Below are 15134 nucleotides of genomic sequence, written 5' to 3'. Positions count from 1 at the left end.
CTCCTGCTGGCCACACTCTTGCTGACACAGGCCAGGTGCCATTGGCCTTCTTGGCCACCTGGGCACACGCTGGCTCATTGTCAGCTGGCTGGTGACCAGCACCCCCAGGCTCCTTTCTGCTGGGCAGCTCTCAAGCCACTCCTCCCCCAGCCTGTAATGCTGCATGGGGGTGCTGTGACCCAAGTGCAGGACAGGGCATTTTCCCTTACTGAGCTCCTGCAACTGTCCTCAGCCCATTAATGAGTCTGTCTAGGTCCCTCTGTAAATCCTTCCTATCCTCAAGCAGAACAACCCTCCTACCTCACATAGTGTCATCTGCAAATTCACCTGATATATGGCTAAAAGAACCCAACTCTGCTCTAACACAGGCAAGGGTTAATCTTCTGAAAGCAACTCAGTTATATTGCTAAACTATTGGGTGAATTTGGCCAAATAATCAATCTCTACTTATGCTTCTTTACAGAGATACTTTACATTTATCAATTATTTAATGTCAGACATAGAACAGCATTTTGTATAAACCATTACTCAGAAACAGAGCTACGAAGAAGCAAAAAAAACCCAAACATTTTTTTCCTCCTGCACAGGAGACACATACTCTGCAGTTCCTCAGCTGTCAGCAGAAAAACTCTGGGAAGATCTATTTTCCCATAGGGAGGGTGATGGGCTTCTTTACAAGATCCCTGATTCATCCAGTGCCTTTCAAGAGGTTTTCACCTTATACCATCTGTTTGTATGTGTGTAAAACAGGGAAGCAGATTACATGGAAACAAAGGACACACTGGGACAGACAGTTATGGCTGTAGTGAATGTCTGTGCATGATTGTGGATGTGTGAGTATACACTACACATAGTCTTGCCTGTGTAGTCAATCTGCCTCCTAATTCTGTTTTTCTTCTGCTCCATATCCACGCATGTGCTGAGTTCTTTTTACACTTTATACATATATTATAATGTTGTCTATGCTCCTGAGGAGGGAGCAGAGAGAATCTATTTACAGTATTTTTCCACTCCTTTTTAAAGGTATGATACAAACCTTTGTTGTAATGGCAACAGCACAGTTTAAGAACTTGGCAATATTCTCCTAATAAAACCTGTTTCTAAAATATCATTGCATTTCAAGCAGAGAATGCAATATATAGAATGTAGTGTTTTCTCCCTGTATTTATGAGTGATTTCTGATTCCTAAAAAGGTATCTGTAGTTCTGTGTACCTGACAAATAGGTACTGCAACATTTTTTTGCAGAAAATGTAGCATTTCAGAAGGTATATAAACTGCAAGTCCTCTGATGTAATAGGGGGAAATCTAAGCAGATTTTTCATGTCTATGAGTAATTTAGGTTTTTTTAAGTGCAGAAAAAATTGCTACATGTCCTCAAGCACAAACTTCACTTGGCACATTTTTATGGGTTTGTGGTTTTATATACTGGCCAACATTTATGAAAATGAAAATTAATCCAGAGCAAAAGCCAAACTTCTAAAGGACCAAATAAATATCTAGTCAAATAAAGCAATTCTGGGTTCCTTAAATGTAAAGCTATTTACATATTTATTTATGCTTAATTCCACACTGAAGAAAACAGATGGCAGACCCCCTGTCATATCATCACGTGAGAGAGAAACAGATGCATGGGACACATTTTAACCACAATAAACTTCCCCTACATTAATCATTGGCTCCTCTGATTAAAACTGCCTTCCAGTGATATAGGAAAGATGAATATGAAGATCTATGAAAGCTCATGGAAATAAAATATTGCAATTATTCTAGGGATGGCATCAGAACCTCTTAAAACTTTCTTTGTAAATATGAAGGGATGAAAATACAGGAATCCAAGGCATGTACACTTTCCTTGCAATTATTTCAGATTCTGTGTTTGAGTTCATTGCTTAACAGCAGCAACAAGAGATTGTCTAAAGAAGCAGAGTGACTCCTTGAACTATTATACAGCTCCAGTGTGTGTAAACACTAAAAGTTCTCCTCTTTCTTCAATAAAATAAAAAAATAACAGTGTTTTCCAAATGTACTTGAATAAGTGAAAAAAAACTGAATTAATGTAGTCTCATTTTTCCTAAAAAATCAAGAAAATAAACAAAATGGCTGAAGCAGCTGATACCTAAAACTATGTGCGATCTGTCACATTCAGTTGTACCTGAGTCTCATTCTCCAAGTACTGTAGATTCAGTGGCCCCAAGATACTTAATCCCTAATTCCTACTGACCTGTAAAAGCTGTAGCCTCTGAATCTCACAACACTACAGAAGTAAATGTGGGCTTTGGAGCAGTGCTGGGACTGCAAGGGTGAACCAAAAGGGGCTGTGGCACTTGCAGTGCCTTGGCAGAACACGTTTTATCTGCCATATGGATAGATGAAGTGTCCAGCTAGTCTGTCCTTGTAATGATGATGGAAAAAACCCCCAATAAACTATGTGGGTACTGCCACACAGGGCCCCAGTGCCACCTCCTGCACAAGAAATGAGAGCTGGCCACAGCTTCAGCAGCCTGAGAACAGACATCCAAGGGTAGTATGGATGTCACATAGCCTTGAACAGCCCAGTATTTTGGGGATAGCACTGCCTAGGGCAGAGAAGACAGAACAAAAAGCACTTACCTGCTTATTTACATCATCTTAGAGTCACTTTAAATGAATGCAAACTGCTGCTTAATTCCTCCTGCCTTGCCCTCTACCCCCTGATGCACCTGTGAGCACAGGCCAAATCAACCACATACCTACCTAGCTACTCCCTCTCCTCCCCTGTAATTCACCCCAGCTAACTCAGGTGGGTTTCTGCTTATCTGGTTTCTTAAATTAAGTACTGTGATGGAAATGTATGTCTCGTTGCCCTGCATTCCCTCAACTTATCTAACCCTCAGTTAGGCTCTGACAGTTTTGAAAATAAGACATTGGTTCCCTGGTCCTAAAAGTGCTTTATCACATTTCCACTGATGCCTGTGTTGGAAGACAGAGACATGAAATACAAGGAAAAGAAGCTCTCAGTGTGTTCAAGGGAAAGATGAGACCAAGCAGTGCATTCTGAAGTTTATTTTCAAGTAAGTTTCAATGTCGATTTGGGTTTGCTTTATCTGCAGCACTGTCCTTATAAATTGCCATTGTTTTCTTTTATGAAAGATGTTGCATGGAACTGTCTTCCTGAACAAAGTGTTGAAATAAATGCCTGTTTGTTTCTTTCACGTGAAGATCAGTAATTTTCAAAGGACACACCAATCCTTCAAGAGCTACACACACCTGGGACCAAAGTGAAACTCTTGACCCCAAGTGACATAAATAAATTATAAAAAAATGAGCAAATAATTTCACAAGGTTTTGCACTTCCTCTTTGGTACTTCCTGCTGTAGTATCTCTCAGTTAGACTAAGAGCTTTCCTTTTTAGTACTGATGCACGTGGGCAAACCCTTAGGGCAGGATTCCCAGGCTGAGATCCACAGCCCAGCAGCACTCTGCAGCCTACTGAAAGCCATCCAGGGACAACTGCCATGCCATCAATATGTGCATGATATGACCAGGGGTCATGCTTATCCCACTGAAAACAGTGAAGGCCCCCATGACCACGGGTATTCTGAGGATTAAAAATATGAATGGGACTGCAGCAGATGAGAATGTGGCCTAACATAGCAGTTTGGTCCAGATGAGAAAAGGGATAAATGCAAAAGGATGCAAACCAGGATTGGAGAAATGCTATTTGTGAGGGCTTTTTTCTTGATCACAAAACTCCTAAAGTCACCACTATGGATAAAGCCTGTGACTCTGATGGGTTTGTTTTTCTGCTGTGCATTGGGACCAAGACCTGTGGGGTCATTCAGAGAGACATCCTCCTGGCATTAAGATACAGGGAAGTTGAGAGCATAAAGAAGGCAAAGATTAAGTCAGAGATGGAGCAGAGGAATTACTGAAGCAATACAAATGCTCATTAATGCTCCAGCTGATTAAGAAAATGCACAGAGTGTCTTGGGAAAAAAATAATGGCAATTTATAATGACAACAGTACCAGGCACTAGAAAATATCAGGTTTCAATACACATTGAAACTTACCCTAGAATTGCCTTCAATGTCCCCTGATTTCCTGATCTTTGAAGGACACAGGTTCTTTAGTGCTAATGTGACAGCTCCTGACAAGCTAGCAGACTTCATAGCCTAAAATCAGAGGTCTAATGGCACATATCCATTAAAAATATTCACAGTTTTACAGCTTTAAAGAAATAATTCCTCTTTCAAATGAAAAGAACAGGAGTTTCAGAAAAGAACCAGCCCCTTTTCACCTTCTAAAATTTGAGGTGATTTCTCAAGAAAAACTGCTTCCTTCAACTTAGCCTATATATAACCTGAAAGCCCAGATAATTGATTTTAGAGATGTGTGAGAACCAATGAACAGCATTAAGAAGCCATCTGTAAATATCACAGACTTGCCACCATTTATATAATTCTAAAGTACCAAAGCCATCCTTGAGGTCCAAACAATATTAAAATGTTACCTGAGACACCCTTTTTCCTTTACACTAATAATCTAGGTGTCAAGGTTACTGGCCCACCACTGCACATGCTGCCTTCACAGGATGAGATCAGATCAAGTACTGAAGATCTTAAAAAAGATCTCATAGGAACTTGATGTCCATGTCATTTATTAGACTGTCTGTCAAGAGGTGATTCACTTTAACTCTTCAGAATACCCAGCCCTAATTTTTCTCACTTCAGACACTGCTTGACTACACTTGTTGGCCTCACTTGCTATGCTCTGACTTCATGTACTGCATTATACTTCACCAGGCAACCTTTTTTTTTTCAGCCTGAAGATAACACAGATCTGATGACTGATGTGGTATCACTTCATAAGGACACACTTTCCACAAATATTTATTGAAAATGCCTCCATTGTCCATTATTGGTACTCGGGAAGATCTAAAACATCATAATGAATTCCTGTTTCATTCATGTACTCTGTCACCTTAATTTCCACAGAAATTATACCAGAATGCATGATACTGTAAATACTGGTATCATATTGTCACTCCTTTCTTTAAAATCTTTTAAAATGTCAGACTATACAGAGTAATATATTCAAACAGGTTGTTATATCTGAGCTTTTGACAGAGAAATCTCAGACAGCCTGTATGAACACACTGCAGCAACTACATCTGAGCTAACTTTCCCTATTAAAACAGCTGCAAAAACCTTCCATGAACAAATTAACAGTCTTCTTTAAAGCTGAATTTAATTATAACATGAGCAAGAAGAAAACATTAATTTAGGTCAGCTCCAATGACTGTTGCTATTTCTTGTCAAATCAGAACAATGTCTCAACTATAGTGTTAAATTTAATTACTGAAGTTTGATGTTTAAATATGTTTTAATTAGCCCTGCGACTGAATTCTGGTGTTAAGTGATCTAATTTCTAGTACTAAACTGTTGCATACATCATGCATTCTCACATCTTGACACTGCCTCCACAATTCTGTGATTGCATTTATGTATTGCTGTTATTAACTTTCTACCACCTTGCCAATGGTGCATACCATGCTGAGGTAAGGATAGATCTTTCCTGGTGGGAATAATAACAGATTTAAATAAGAAGCAAGGAAACACTCCAAATTTTAAATGAGCACATGAAAAGAAGGACAGCTCTCAGACCCGAACTCTTGGGGTACAGCATCCTTGTAAAGTTGCCTACATGGTCTGAGGGAGTCTTTAAGCAATGAACATCACATGAGTTATTTTAAGTATCACTCTCCCGGCCCTCCCTCATTCTCCTGTCCCACCAAAAACCGCAGCTCTCCGAGACTCTTCTTCCTTACACATCCTGAATCGAACCGGCAACTCCTCACCGGACTCCTAAAGTTGAGAAAAGCGGGAATTGCCGTTCTGAGCGCAGTCACCCGTGCGGGATCCGGCCCGCAGGGCAGCGCGGGGCCGGGCGCTCACTGGGGAGCCCGCGGGGGCTGCCATTGCCGGCGGGAGCGGGAGCGGCACCGGAGCGGCCGGGACCGGCCATCGCTCCCCGCCGCCGGCTCCTTGGAGCGCGGGCCGCTCCTCTGCATTCACCACTGGAAACCGGCAGCTTTTGAGATCGTAGCACGGCTCGGCCATCGCACGCCTCCCGCCGCCGCTCCCGCCACCCGCACACATGTGGCAGCCGCGCCGGTGCCCGGGCGCGCCCGGACCCGCCGGGAGCGCGGGGGATCCGGGATTCTAACGGGCGGACCAAGGATCCTGCCTGGCTGTCACCGCACTGCCCCGAGTTCCTGCACGGCACGGCACAGCCCACCTCGGACAGCCTTCGCTGGCCCTTTCCCTGGCGTGGCACAAAGGGACCCGCCGTGAGGCGGCACCGGCCGCCCGCGGGCTCCCTCCCTCGCCCCCGGCCCAGCGGCCCCGCAGCACCCGGGGCGGCTCGAGCGGGCGGGCCGCGACCGGGCCCGACTCACCAGGCGCGGCTGTGGGCAGGTGTGTTCCAGCTCCTCCATGGTCTCGGACCGGGATTTGGGGATGCCTCTTCCTGACTCAGCACCGGCCGCACGCACTGGCATGGCCGCCGCCCGGGCCCGCCCGGCGCGGGGGGTCTCCCCGGGAGCCGCCCGGGGGCTCGGCCGCTCGCGTCGCCACGGCAACCGGCGGGCCCCGCCCCGCTCTGCGCGCGCGGGGGCGGGGCCAGTTATTTGCATGCGGGCTCCTGGTTGGCTGCTGCCCCGCCGCGCCACCGCGCGCTGCCCACGGCGGCTCCGCGGGCGGGCCCCGCCCCCGCGGGTCTCAGGGGGCCGGAATGGGCCCGGCCGGAGGGAAGCGCGGGCGGCGGCTCGGGCAGGGCCGTGCCACAGCACATGGCACCAGAAGGTTCTTGAACATCTCCAGTGAGGGAGACTGCACAACTTCTCTGGGCAAGCTGTTCCACTGACCGGTCACCTGCACACTGAAGAAGTTCTTCTTCATGTTCAGGTTGAACTTCCTGTGCATCAGTTTCTCCCTGCTGCCTCTTGTTCTAAGCTTGGCAAGCCCGAGAGGAGCCTCCAAAAGCCTCCGCCCTCTTGGCGTCCCCCCTTTAGATATTTATACACATTAATGAGGTTCCCTGTAAGTCGACTCTTGTAGACGCTGAACAGGCCCAATTTCTTCATCTTTTCCTTGTTAGAGAGGTGCTCCCGTCCCTTAATCATATTTGTTCCCATCCACAGGACCCACTCCAGGATCTCTTGTCCAGAGGAGCCCAGAACTGGACACAGCACTCCAGACACACTCATCTCACTGGGGCTGAGTGGAGGGGCAGGATCACCTCCCTGCCCTGCTGGCACTGCTGTCCCTAATGCACCCCAGGATCCCATTGGCCCTCTCGGCCCCAGGGCACTGCTGGCTCCAGCCCGAACCGCGTTCCGAGCACGGCCGGCGCGCTCAGTGCCGGAGCCTTGGGCAGGCACCGCTGTGTCCGCCCCGAGCCCGGGCGCGGCTGCACAGCCGGGCCCTGCGGCCTCGGTCACCCCTCAGAGCCACCCGCGGTGAGGTTTGACCGGTTCAGAAGCAGCGAAGGCGGGGCGGTGCTGACCGGACAGCTCCCGCCTGCCCGCTCCGCTCCCGGGGAGGAGCACGGGGCTGGAGTACCAAATTCTTGGTGCTGAAAACATTAATTGCATTTTAGTGAAAGCTATTATAACAGTTTTGGCAAAAGCGTCGTTCTGTTCTGCCGAGAGATGGATAAAGAACATGGCTGTAATGGTAGCAGCTCTCTCTAAATGCAGCAAAATGCTTCTAATCATAGCAAATTCAGAGTTCCCAGCCATGGAACCTGGCTGACACCTGCCCAGGAGCCACGACTACATCTTTGGTTGTGATGTACAACTGCTTCAACACACACAACTGTAGCTTTTACACTGCTGAAGTGAAATTACCATACTCCCTTCTCTTAAATAGCATGAGAATATGACCAAGATAATATAAAGCAAAAAAATTTTAGAACAGAGAAGCTCCATTGACTATTGATAACCTTGATAGAATCAAAAGTAGATTTCAGTAATACTTAGCTTCAGTGGGCACTGTCAGTATTGTTTTTAAAAATCAGACTTCATCAGAGGATACGAGCATCTAAGGCTATCCAGACCATGAGGAGTTACAAGAGAATTGTGCCTCAGGGTCTTTCCCCTTGAGACCTAAATTTCAAATGTATTTATCTTCTGCACATCTTCAAAGAAAACCAAGTATAATACAAAAATGTATGAACAAGGTGAAAGGGAAAGGCGTAGATAAGTAAATAAGAGGAGATGAGAAAGAAAGTAGAAAGAAAAGAGAATGTCAAAAGAAAGAATGAGACAGCTGTCAAGAAAAAAGGCAAATACATGTCAAAAGAGGTGGCTAAGCAAGAAAAACAGGTAGCCAAACTAAGCAAATCTCACAGCTGAATCTTTTCCCTATTAACTAAGCTCCTTTATCAGTGATTCTGCAAGAACTACTCACACATTATGGAAAGCATACTCAAGGGAAATGATTAAACCATGATTAATACAGCACTCGGCCTGAAATTTGTAGCTCATTTTCTTAGGAGAAATATTTGCAGGAGTGTTATGCTGTTAGAAGAATATTTGGACAGCACAGATGAGCAGTGCTAGGACTGGAGCAGCCAGAGGTAGCAGGCAGCCCTTTTATAAACCCAAGCACATATGCCAGCTCCTCAGGGATTGGTGCTGGTGTCCTGCTGGTGTAGCACCAGGTATGGACATATCCAGGTGAGTGCCCAGCCCTCCCTGATCAGGCAGGTGCATGGGAATAGAGATGAAAGGAAAGCAGACTTTCCTCAAGTTGGATGATTGCCAATATACTGGAAATGTAAATTCCCTTGCCTTCTATTTCTTTTGAGTTTGAAAGGATGAATTTCATCTTTGCTTTCATGCTGAGAGTGTGCTATTGACTCCAGATGCATTTTGATTTATCTTCTCTACAGAGAGGTTTTTCCATATACATGTAACATTACAGAATGATAGTTTTTTCCATATACATGCGATGTCTCTCTTGCAGTAGTGTTATTACCTATCTAAGCTGGGCCAGAATTTCAAAGTGGAAGTGGAATACTTTTCATGCTGCTTCTTAATTTCTATCTCTGGTAAATGCTTCATGTATTCTGTCCTTCTGTTTGAAAAGCATGAAAAAAAATATTGTGTACCTCATTACAAGAGAGAGAGGAAGTTGAAATAATGGCAGAGAGAAGGATGTAGGGTCTGTCATGTCTGTCCAAATAGAATTTGTCTAAAAATCTTAGTCAACATATTGGATATCTTGAGTAACATATCCTAAACTGCATCTTCTAGCTGTTGGGGCTAAATGAGCTTTCAAAAGGCTGGAGTGTGTCTTCTTTGCTCTCTAAAATAAATTAATACAAATTAGGTTTGATTGGAAAAGCTCAACAGATGGTCTTCTGTGGATCCTTACAAGTCAGCCAGCTTTTAAAAGAACAGTGGAGCAAGAGGCATGAGTGGGGAGGTTCATGCATCTAATTTCTTTTCTGTAATCAATGTCCTGTGCCAGGCTGATCATGGTCTCCCGGGCAGCCTCCTGCCACTTCTTCACAAGTTACAGGGACATATCACCGTGGGCTTTAATGACTGAGCCCTTTGCAACAGCTGCTTGGGTTTCATAGACATCTGATGCATCAAAATCTTGTCCCAGGGTGTACAAATTACAGGCAAACAAGCCAGGAAACCATGATCCCAATCCTCCTTCCACTAATTTCAAGGTCTGAATTGAATAGGCATCAAACAGGGAAAAACTTCAGTTATTAGGAGGGTTCCAGTTCCACCTGACACATAGTGGTTTGGGACTTTTTAATACAGAACTTCAGTTCTCAAATTGCAACAATTAATTATAAAAGATTAAAAAAATCTGTTTAGATATTACATTTAAATCCTCTCATTTCTCAAACTGGAACTATGATCCCTCTCTGAGCTACATGGATCTCAAGCACCAGTTAGCACAGCAGAAGTTGCATTTAAAATGGTCTTTGCCTGAGAGAGGCTGAAAAAGTCTTCTTACTTATAATTGAGTCAAAATGAAAACAAGCAGACCCTCACATAATTTCTGTTCAAAAGTCATCAGGAAACAAAAAACCCTGTATGGTTAAATAGTGTTTGACTTCAAAGACAAGCATCTAAAAGAAAACAGAATAAATTACTGAATATTTAACTGATGGGCTTGAATAAATTTTGCTTCAATAGATATATTTTGGATACTGAAGGTTTTAACTGAAAGACTTCATAAGGTCAACTGCAAGACTGTAAGACAAAGGAATGGTTTATGTCTGGACCAGCTTTATTAAAATTCTGTGTTTCTATGTATGTATATGTGTATGCATGAATCCCTGCATTTATGTATCCATGTATCCATCGATGTCATGCTAATTCTAGACATCCTAGAATTAATAGTCAAAAATAGCAGAAAAAGATACTTTATTGCTGAGATGATCAATTAGTTAAATCACATATTTTTAGATTGAGATTAAAACACCACAATGGTTGATATTTTTTTCCCTCCTGTGTAGGTGGGAAAAAAAGGTAGAGAATGAAAGATATGAATTAAAATAAAACCTATAGGTTTTCATTGCCTCCAACACCAATCTCTTGGCTGCTTCCATATAATGTTAGCTGATACTGTAGCTTTAATTAATTTTTAAGAGCAGTTCATCATTCCAGTGGAATGCACAATGCTTATAAACTATACTCTTTTTGTCAGAATAAATAAAATTTTTTACTATTTATGAAATAGTCTTATAAAATGTATGCTGATTAAATCCACCAATTTTTTTCTATATGCAATAACAGTCCATAAATTATGAAAAGTAAAAACAGTATTTGGTACAGTGTGATTTTATACCTGTTTTTTTTCCTCAATTCTTTAGTGAAGATGTGATGTTTAATAAAATCTATGTTCTCAGGATACTTGTATAGAATCAAATTAGTCAGTCTTATATAAGAGTGTAACTAAAAATGTCATATTAATTCTGATATGGTTTACATGTAAATCATCTGAAATGCACAAATTCTTTAAAATAGTGGCCTTTGGTGATGCCATTCATCTGTGCTTTGTAGCACTGCTTTGAATAAGTGGAGTTACCCACTTTGGGAGAGGTTCTTTGTATTCTTGCTCTTTCATGAACTACTTTTATAAGCACTTCTGAAGAAAATGGGGAGAAATCATGGTTGGGTTTTGACCAAGAGGGTATCTGTCTTCATTTCACTCTTCCTGAGTCAGAGAGGTGGTCACTTAATGTGGGAAATGTCCTGTTATTAGATTGTCCTTGCTAATTTCAATAATCGAGGTTTTACTTATTGAATAAATAATGTTAGGGGAGGTTGAGGGATTCTCAGCAGTGACACTTTACTGATGGATGCTCAGAGGTTAGAAAGCAACTGGATTAGCTAACCTCTGTTGGTCCTTCCCTTCCCAGAACCCAAATGATCTATTTAATCCACTCAACACTGTTCACTCTTACCAGAAAGGTTTTCTCAATATCGAATCTGAACCTCCATTGCTGCAAACTAATGCCACTGCTTGCTTTTGCTACTGGACACAGAGAACAGATTCCCTCTCCTTGGCTTTTGTATGACTACTGTGGTTAAGATTTTGAAACAATAGTTTGAGGATTTGGAGCAGAGAGCTGATATTCAGCAGGCAGGCTGGTACTTTTGTTACATATCTCTTGACTTTTCTAGACTAAACTGTCCCAGCTGCAGTAATTTCTCATAGGTCACATGTTATAATCTTTCCATTATCCTCCCTGCTCTGTTTTGGGTTCTCTGTAGATTTCTTACAGAGTAGTGCAAGCACAGGACTACAGCTGCAACTTTACTGCTAGAAATACAAAAAATACAATGCTGAATGCTACAGATCTCTCTACTTTACATATTTCAGTATAAACTTTGTCTGAATGATTCATATTCTCTGCCCTCCTTCTTATTGTTACAGATAAAATATAATTTAAGAAAAATCTCTTTACTATTTACATTTAAACTGCGTTGTTATCCCTTCTATCCCTTTTTCTCTTCTTCTGGCTTCCCAGATAAGCACTTCAATCTCCTTGAATCCACACAAAGCTAAGACTACCTTTCTTGAACATATTTGTATTGCACTCACTTCTATCCATTTTCAATCTCTCTGGTGCCTTCCTTTACCACCAGCTCAATTTCAAACTTCTTGGACTGATCAGCAATATTCTGTCATGCTATCTTTTCCAGGATTACAAGTCTCCAATACTTTTTTTTCCTCTCCACTGTTCCTGTCAACCTTTATCTTTCCATTTGTCAATGTTTCATGCAAGGGCCTTCACAGCTTTTTGCCTATACTCCTCCAAATGCAAATCTGCCAAGTGAAACATGAGAAATCATACTGTAAACTGCATTTGAGTGATTGTTAGGAGATCACATTAATATTTTGGGTACCAAAAACTTAGTAACTAGAGAGTTTCATAATCTGGGTAAAGACACACACTTTACTTAAAGCCAAACACTACTTTATGCACTGTAAAATGGCTATCTGGGAGCTAGTATAGCTTTTACTAGTTATTATCTGAATGCCTCTTCCTGTAACAGCTTCTCCCATTTTGCCTGAACTAAGGTAGACCAAGTACCAAACCTAACTGGAAAGACCTTTTCTCTCAGGCTCACAGTTATTTTCCTGCTAGTGTCCACAGGAAGAGTCAAAAGCTGGACTTGAAAGAAATTAAAAATTTTTGACTCGCTAGTGTTGGAAAGCAAGATCAGATGCCCTGGAACAGGGACACACAGGGAGACACCACCACTAGGCCTGACCTAACTTGTGTTTCTACCTTGCCTGCAATGATGAGGCAGGTCCAGAATCTTCTATGATGATCTGGGGACTCCTGGCTGGGCCTGAAGCTCACCCTGCCTGGGTCTGTGGGACACAGCCTTGGGTGTCAAGTCCCCCACCCCCAGCAGCCCTATCATGTCATTGTCTCCTTGTCCTCATGGAGCAGCTGCCCCGTGCTACACCCTGACAGCTGGATCAGACCTTCCTGAGTTGAACACAGTGGGGCCTGGCCCATGGCTGTGGGATGTTCTGCAATTCCTCCTGTGCCATCAGCCTGACTGGCTTTGGTGTCCTCATTGTACTGGCCCCCTGTCCAGCCCCCGTTCCTGAGTGAGTCTCCTCTCAGAACCCGCCTGGCAGCCCCCTGGGGCTGGTCTATAGGGTTTCTGACACCCTCTAGGTCTATCTGCTGTAGCCCCTTTCCAGGCATTGTCCCTGCCCTGGCTGAGTGTCCATAAAGTTATCCACTGACAGCCTGCACAAACTAAATCCCTCTTCCTGTTCTGAGCTCTCAGGTGTGAGGACACACCTTGTTTGTGGGGAATGGAGTTGCTGTCAAGGCTGTGAGGGCACTGACAGTCCTGACCAAGCCTCACTTGGGTCCCCTGCCCTCTGCTCACAGCTCTGAGTTCTGGCCTGTGCTCTTGGTCCTTGCTGGAGCTGAGCTGTAGGAGTGCTGGTCTCCATCCAGCTCAGCCACAGCCATGCCCCTGCCTCCCTAGCCTGGCCTGGAACCTGTCTTGTTTAATGCACTTGTTTGGTGAGTCCCCAGTGGAAGTGTTCAAGGCCAGACTGAACTGGGCTTTGAGCAATCTGCTCCAGTGGAAGGTGTCCCTGCCTGTGACACAGGGGTGGGAACTAGATCACCTTTAAGGTTCCTTCAAACCCAGATCATTCTGCAACTTGCCTGGTGATCACTGGGCTGCATCTGACCCAGGCTACCATCACTGGACCTGACTCTGAGTTGTGTTTCTGGTTTGTTTTGAGACCAGTCTCAATACCGTGGACTTGTCCCAGCTGATCCTGACTCCCATCTCCAGGCTGCCCTGCTCACAGTCCTCAGCCTGGGGAGAAGGCCCCAGATTCCTGCCAGGCTCCCCTGCTGCAAGGGCCCTTGCTGCTTCCCCACAGTGTGAGCACAGCCTTCCCCAGCACCAGGCCAGCACCAGAGCTGTCAGGGTTACAACAAGACTCTGCAGCATCTCATGATGCTGTCCTCCCTTCTGCCTAAGGGATCTGAAATAGTGAATGCTGAGAGTATTCACCCATGGAAGCACATTTGATCTTCAGCCAGGTCTTGAAATGTAACAGCCTCTCTGCAATAATGTTCTGCTTATACATTAATTGTTCGTTTCTGTGCAATTGTAAAGAGAGAGTGCTGAAAGTAGTTAAAACAGAGACCTTCATGCTGTGGCAATAACTGTATGCTCTTGAATACCATTGGTATCAGACTTAATTCTTAGACATTATAATTATGTGAGGGCTCATTTTCTGTGAGTTTGCTCTCACTTGTCTTCCCTATTTAATATACGTTATAATATTTTGTACTTTTCTTCTAGGCTTGAATAGGAATATTGTATTAGGCAAGCAGGTGATGAGATTCTCTTCTCTGTTCCAGTTAGCATAATTTCACCAATTCTGGTCCAGTTACTAGGATTTGCTGTAATTTAACTGCAATCAGAATTGAATTGTGTTTGTTTAAAAATGAAAAAAGTGTCTCTGAATGTTCATTCCATAGACTTTTTCTGTTGTAATGGAGATTAGTGTGTGCTCTTTTTTCCATTTCACATTTTCATTTCAGAGCCTTAACATCCTAATAACAACTTTATTCTCTTCATCCTGTTGTTAGCAAGTAACTCAGGTAGGAAATTAAAAAGAGCTGTGCAGTGAACAAAAGGCATTTAGAGGCCTGTTAAGCAAGGAATTTACCCTTTTAACATAAATGTCTGCATTATCATTATTGATAAACACAAGGAGAAGCATCTATTCTTTCATACTTCTGTCAACTATGTGTGAAGAGTTTTGAAGGAAAGATGTCTTGCAAGGTAGTAATTTGAGATTTCTTTTCATTTCAATTTATAAAACTAGTTTCTTTAGGAGTTTAGTAACCCGAACAGTTAAATAATTCTTGTTGAAATGTCACATGCATAGCACAGTTTAGTAAGCAGCTGCAGAAGTGGTCAGAGCTGGATGAAATTAGAAGGAAAAACTTTAATTTAATTTAGTGATAATGTGCATTAATTCAGATCAATGTAAAGATTAAAAGTAAGATAATTAAATACTCCATTTTTGTAGGAAACACACACATAGAACATATACACTC

At 43.4% G+C, this 15134-nt stretch overlaps 1 protein-coding gene across 3 annotated transcripts in view; it reads right to left on the bottom strand.

The window, feature by feature from the left end:
* The window catches only part of PCYT1B (phosphate cytidylyltransferase 1B, choline), a 41143-nt gene that overhangs the window by 25261 nt on the left and 748 nt on the right, over window positions 1-15134 (bottom strand). The window contains exon 1 of one of the 3 annotated variants that reach the window (XM_054655068.2): window positions 6439-6647. The exons of 1 other annotated variant lie outside the window; for it this stretch is intronic. In XM_054655068.2, the coding sequence (XP_054511043.1) occupies window positions 6439-6540 (102 nt within the window). In that variant the 5' untranslated portion in view covers window positions 6541-6647. Of the gene's footprint in view, window positions 1-6438; window positions 6648-15134 lie in introns of those variants that run through there. One more of the 3 variants, XM_054655066.2, reaches the window with a different exon arrangement.

The sequence above is a fragment of the Agelaius phoeniceus genome, chromosome 2 (genome assembly GCF_051311805.1).
Source record: "Agelaius phoeniceus isolate bAgePho1 chromosome 2, bAgePho1.hap1, whole genome shotgun sequence".
NCBI lineage: Eukaryota > Metazoa > Chordata > Aves > Passeriformes > Icteridae > Agelaius > Agelaius phoeniceus.
Note: the sequence above shows the minus strand (reverse complement) of the source record. Positions and strands in the feature narration are given on the sequence as shown.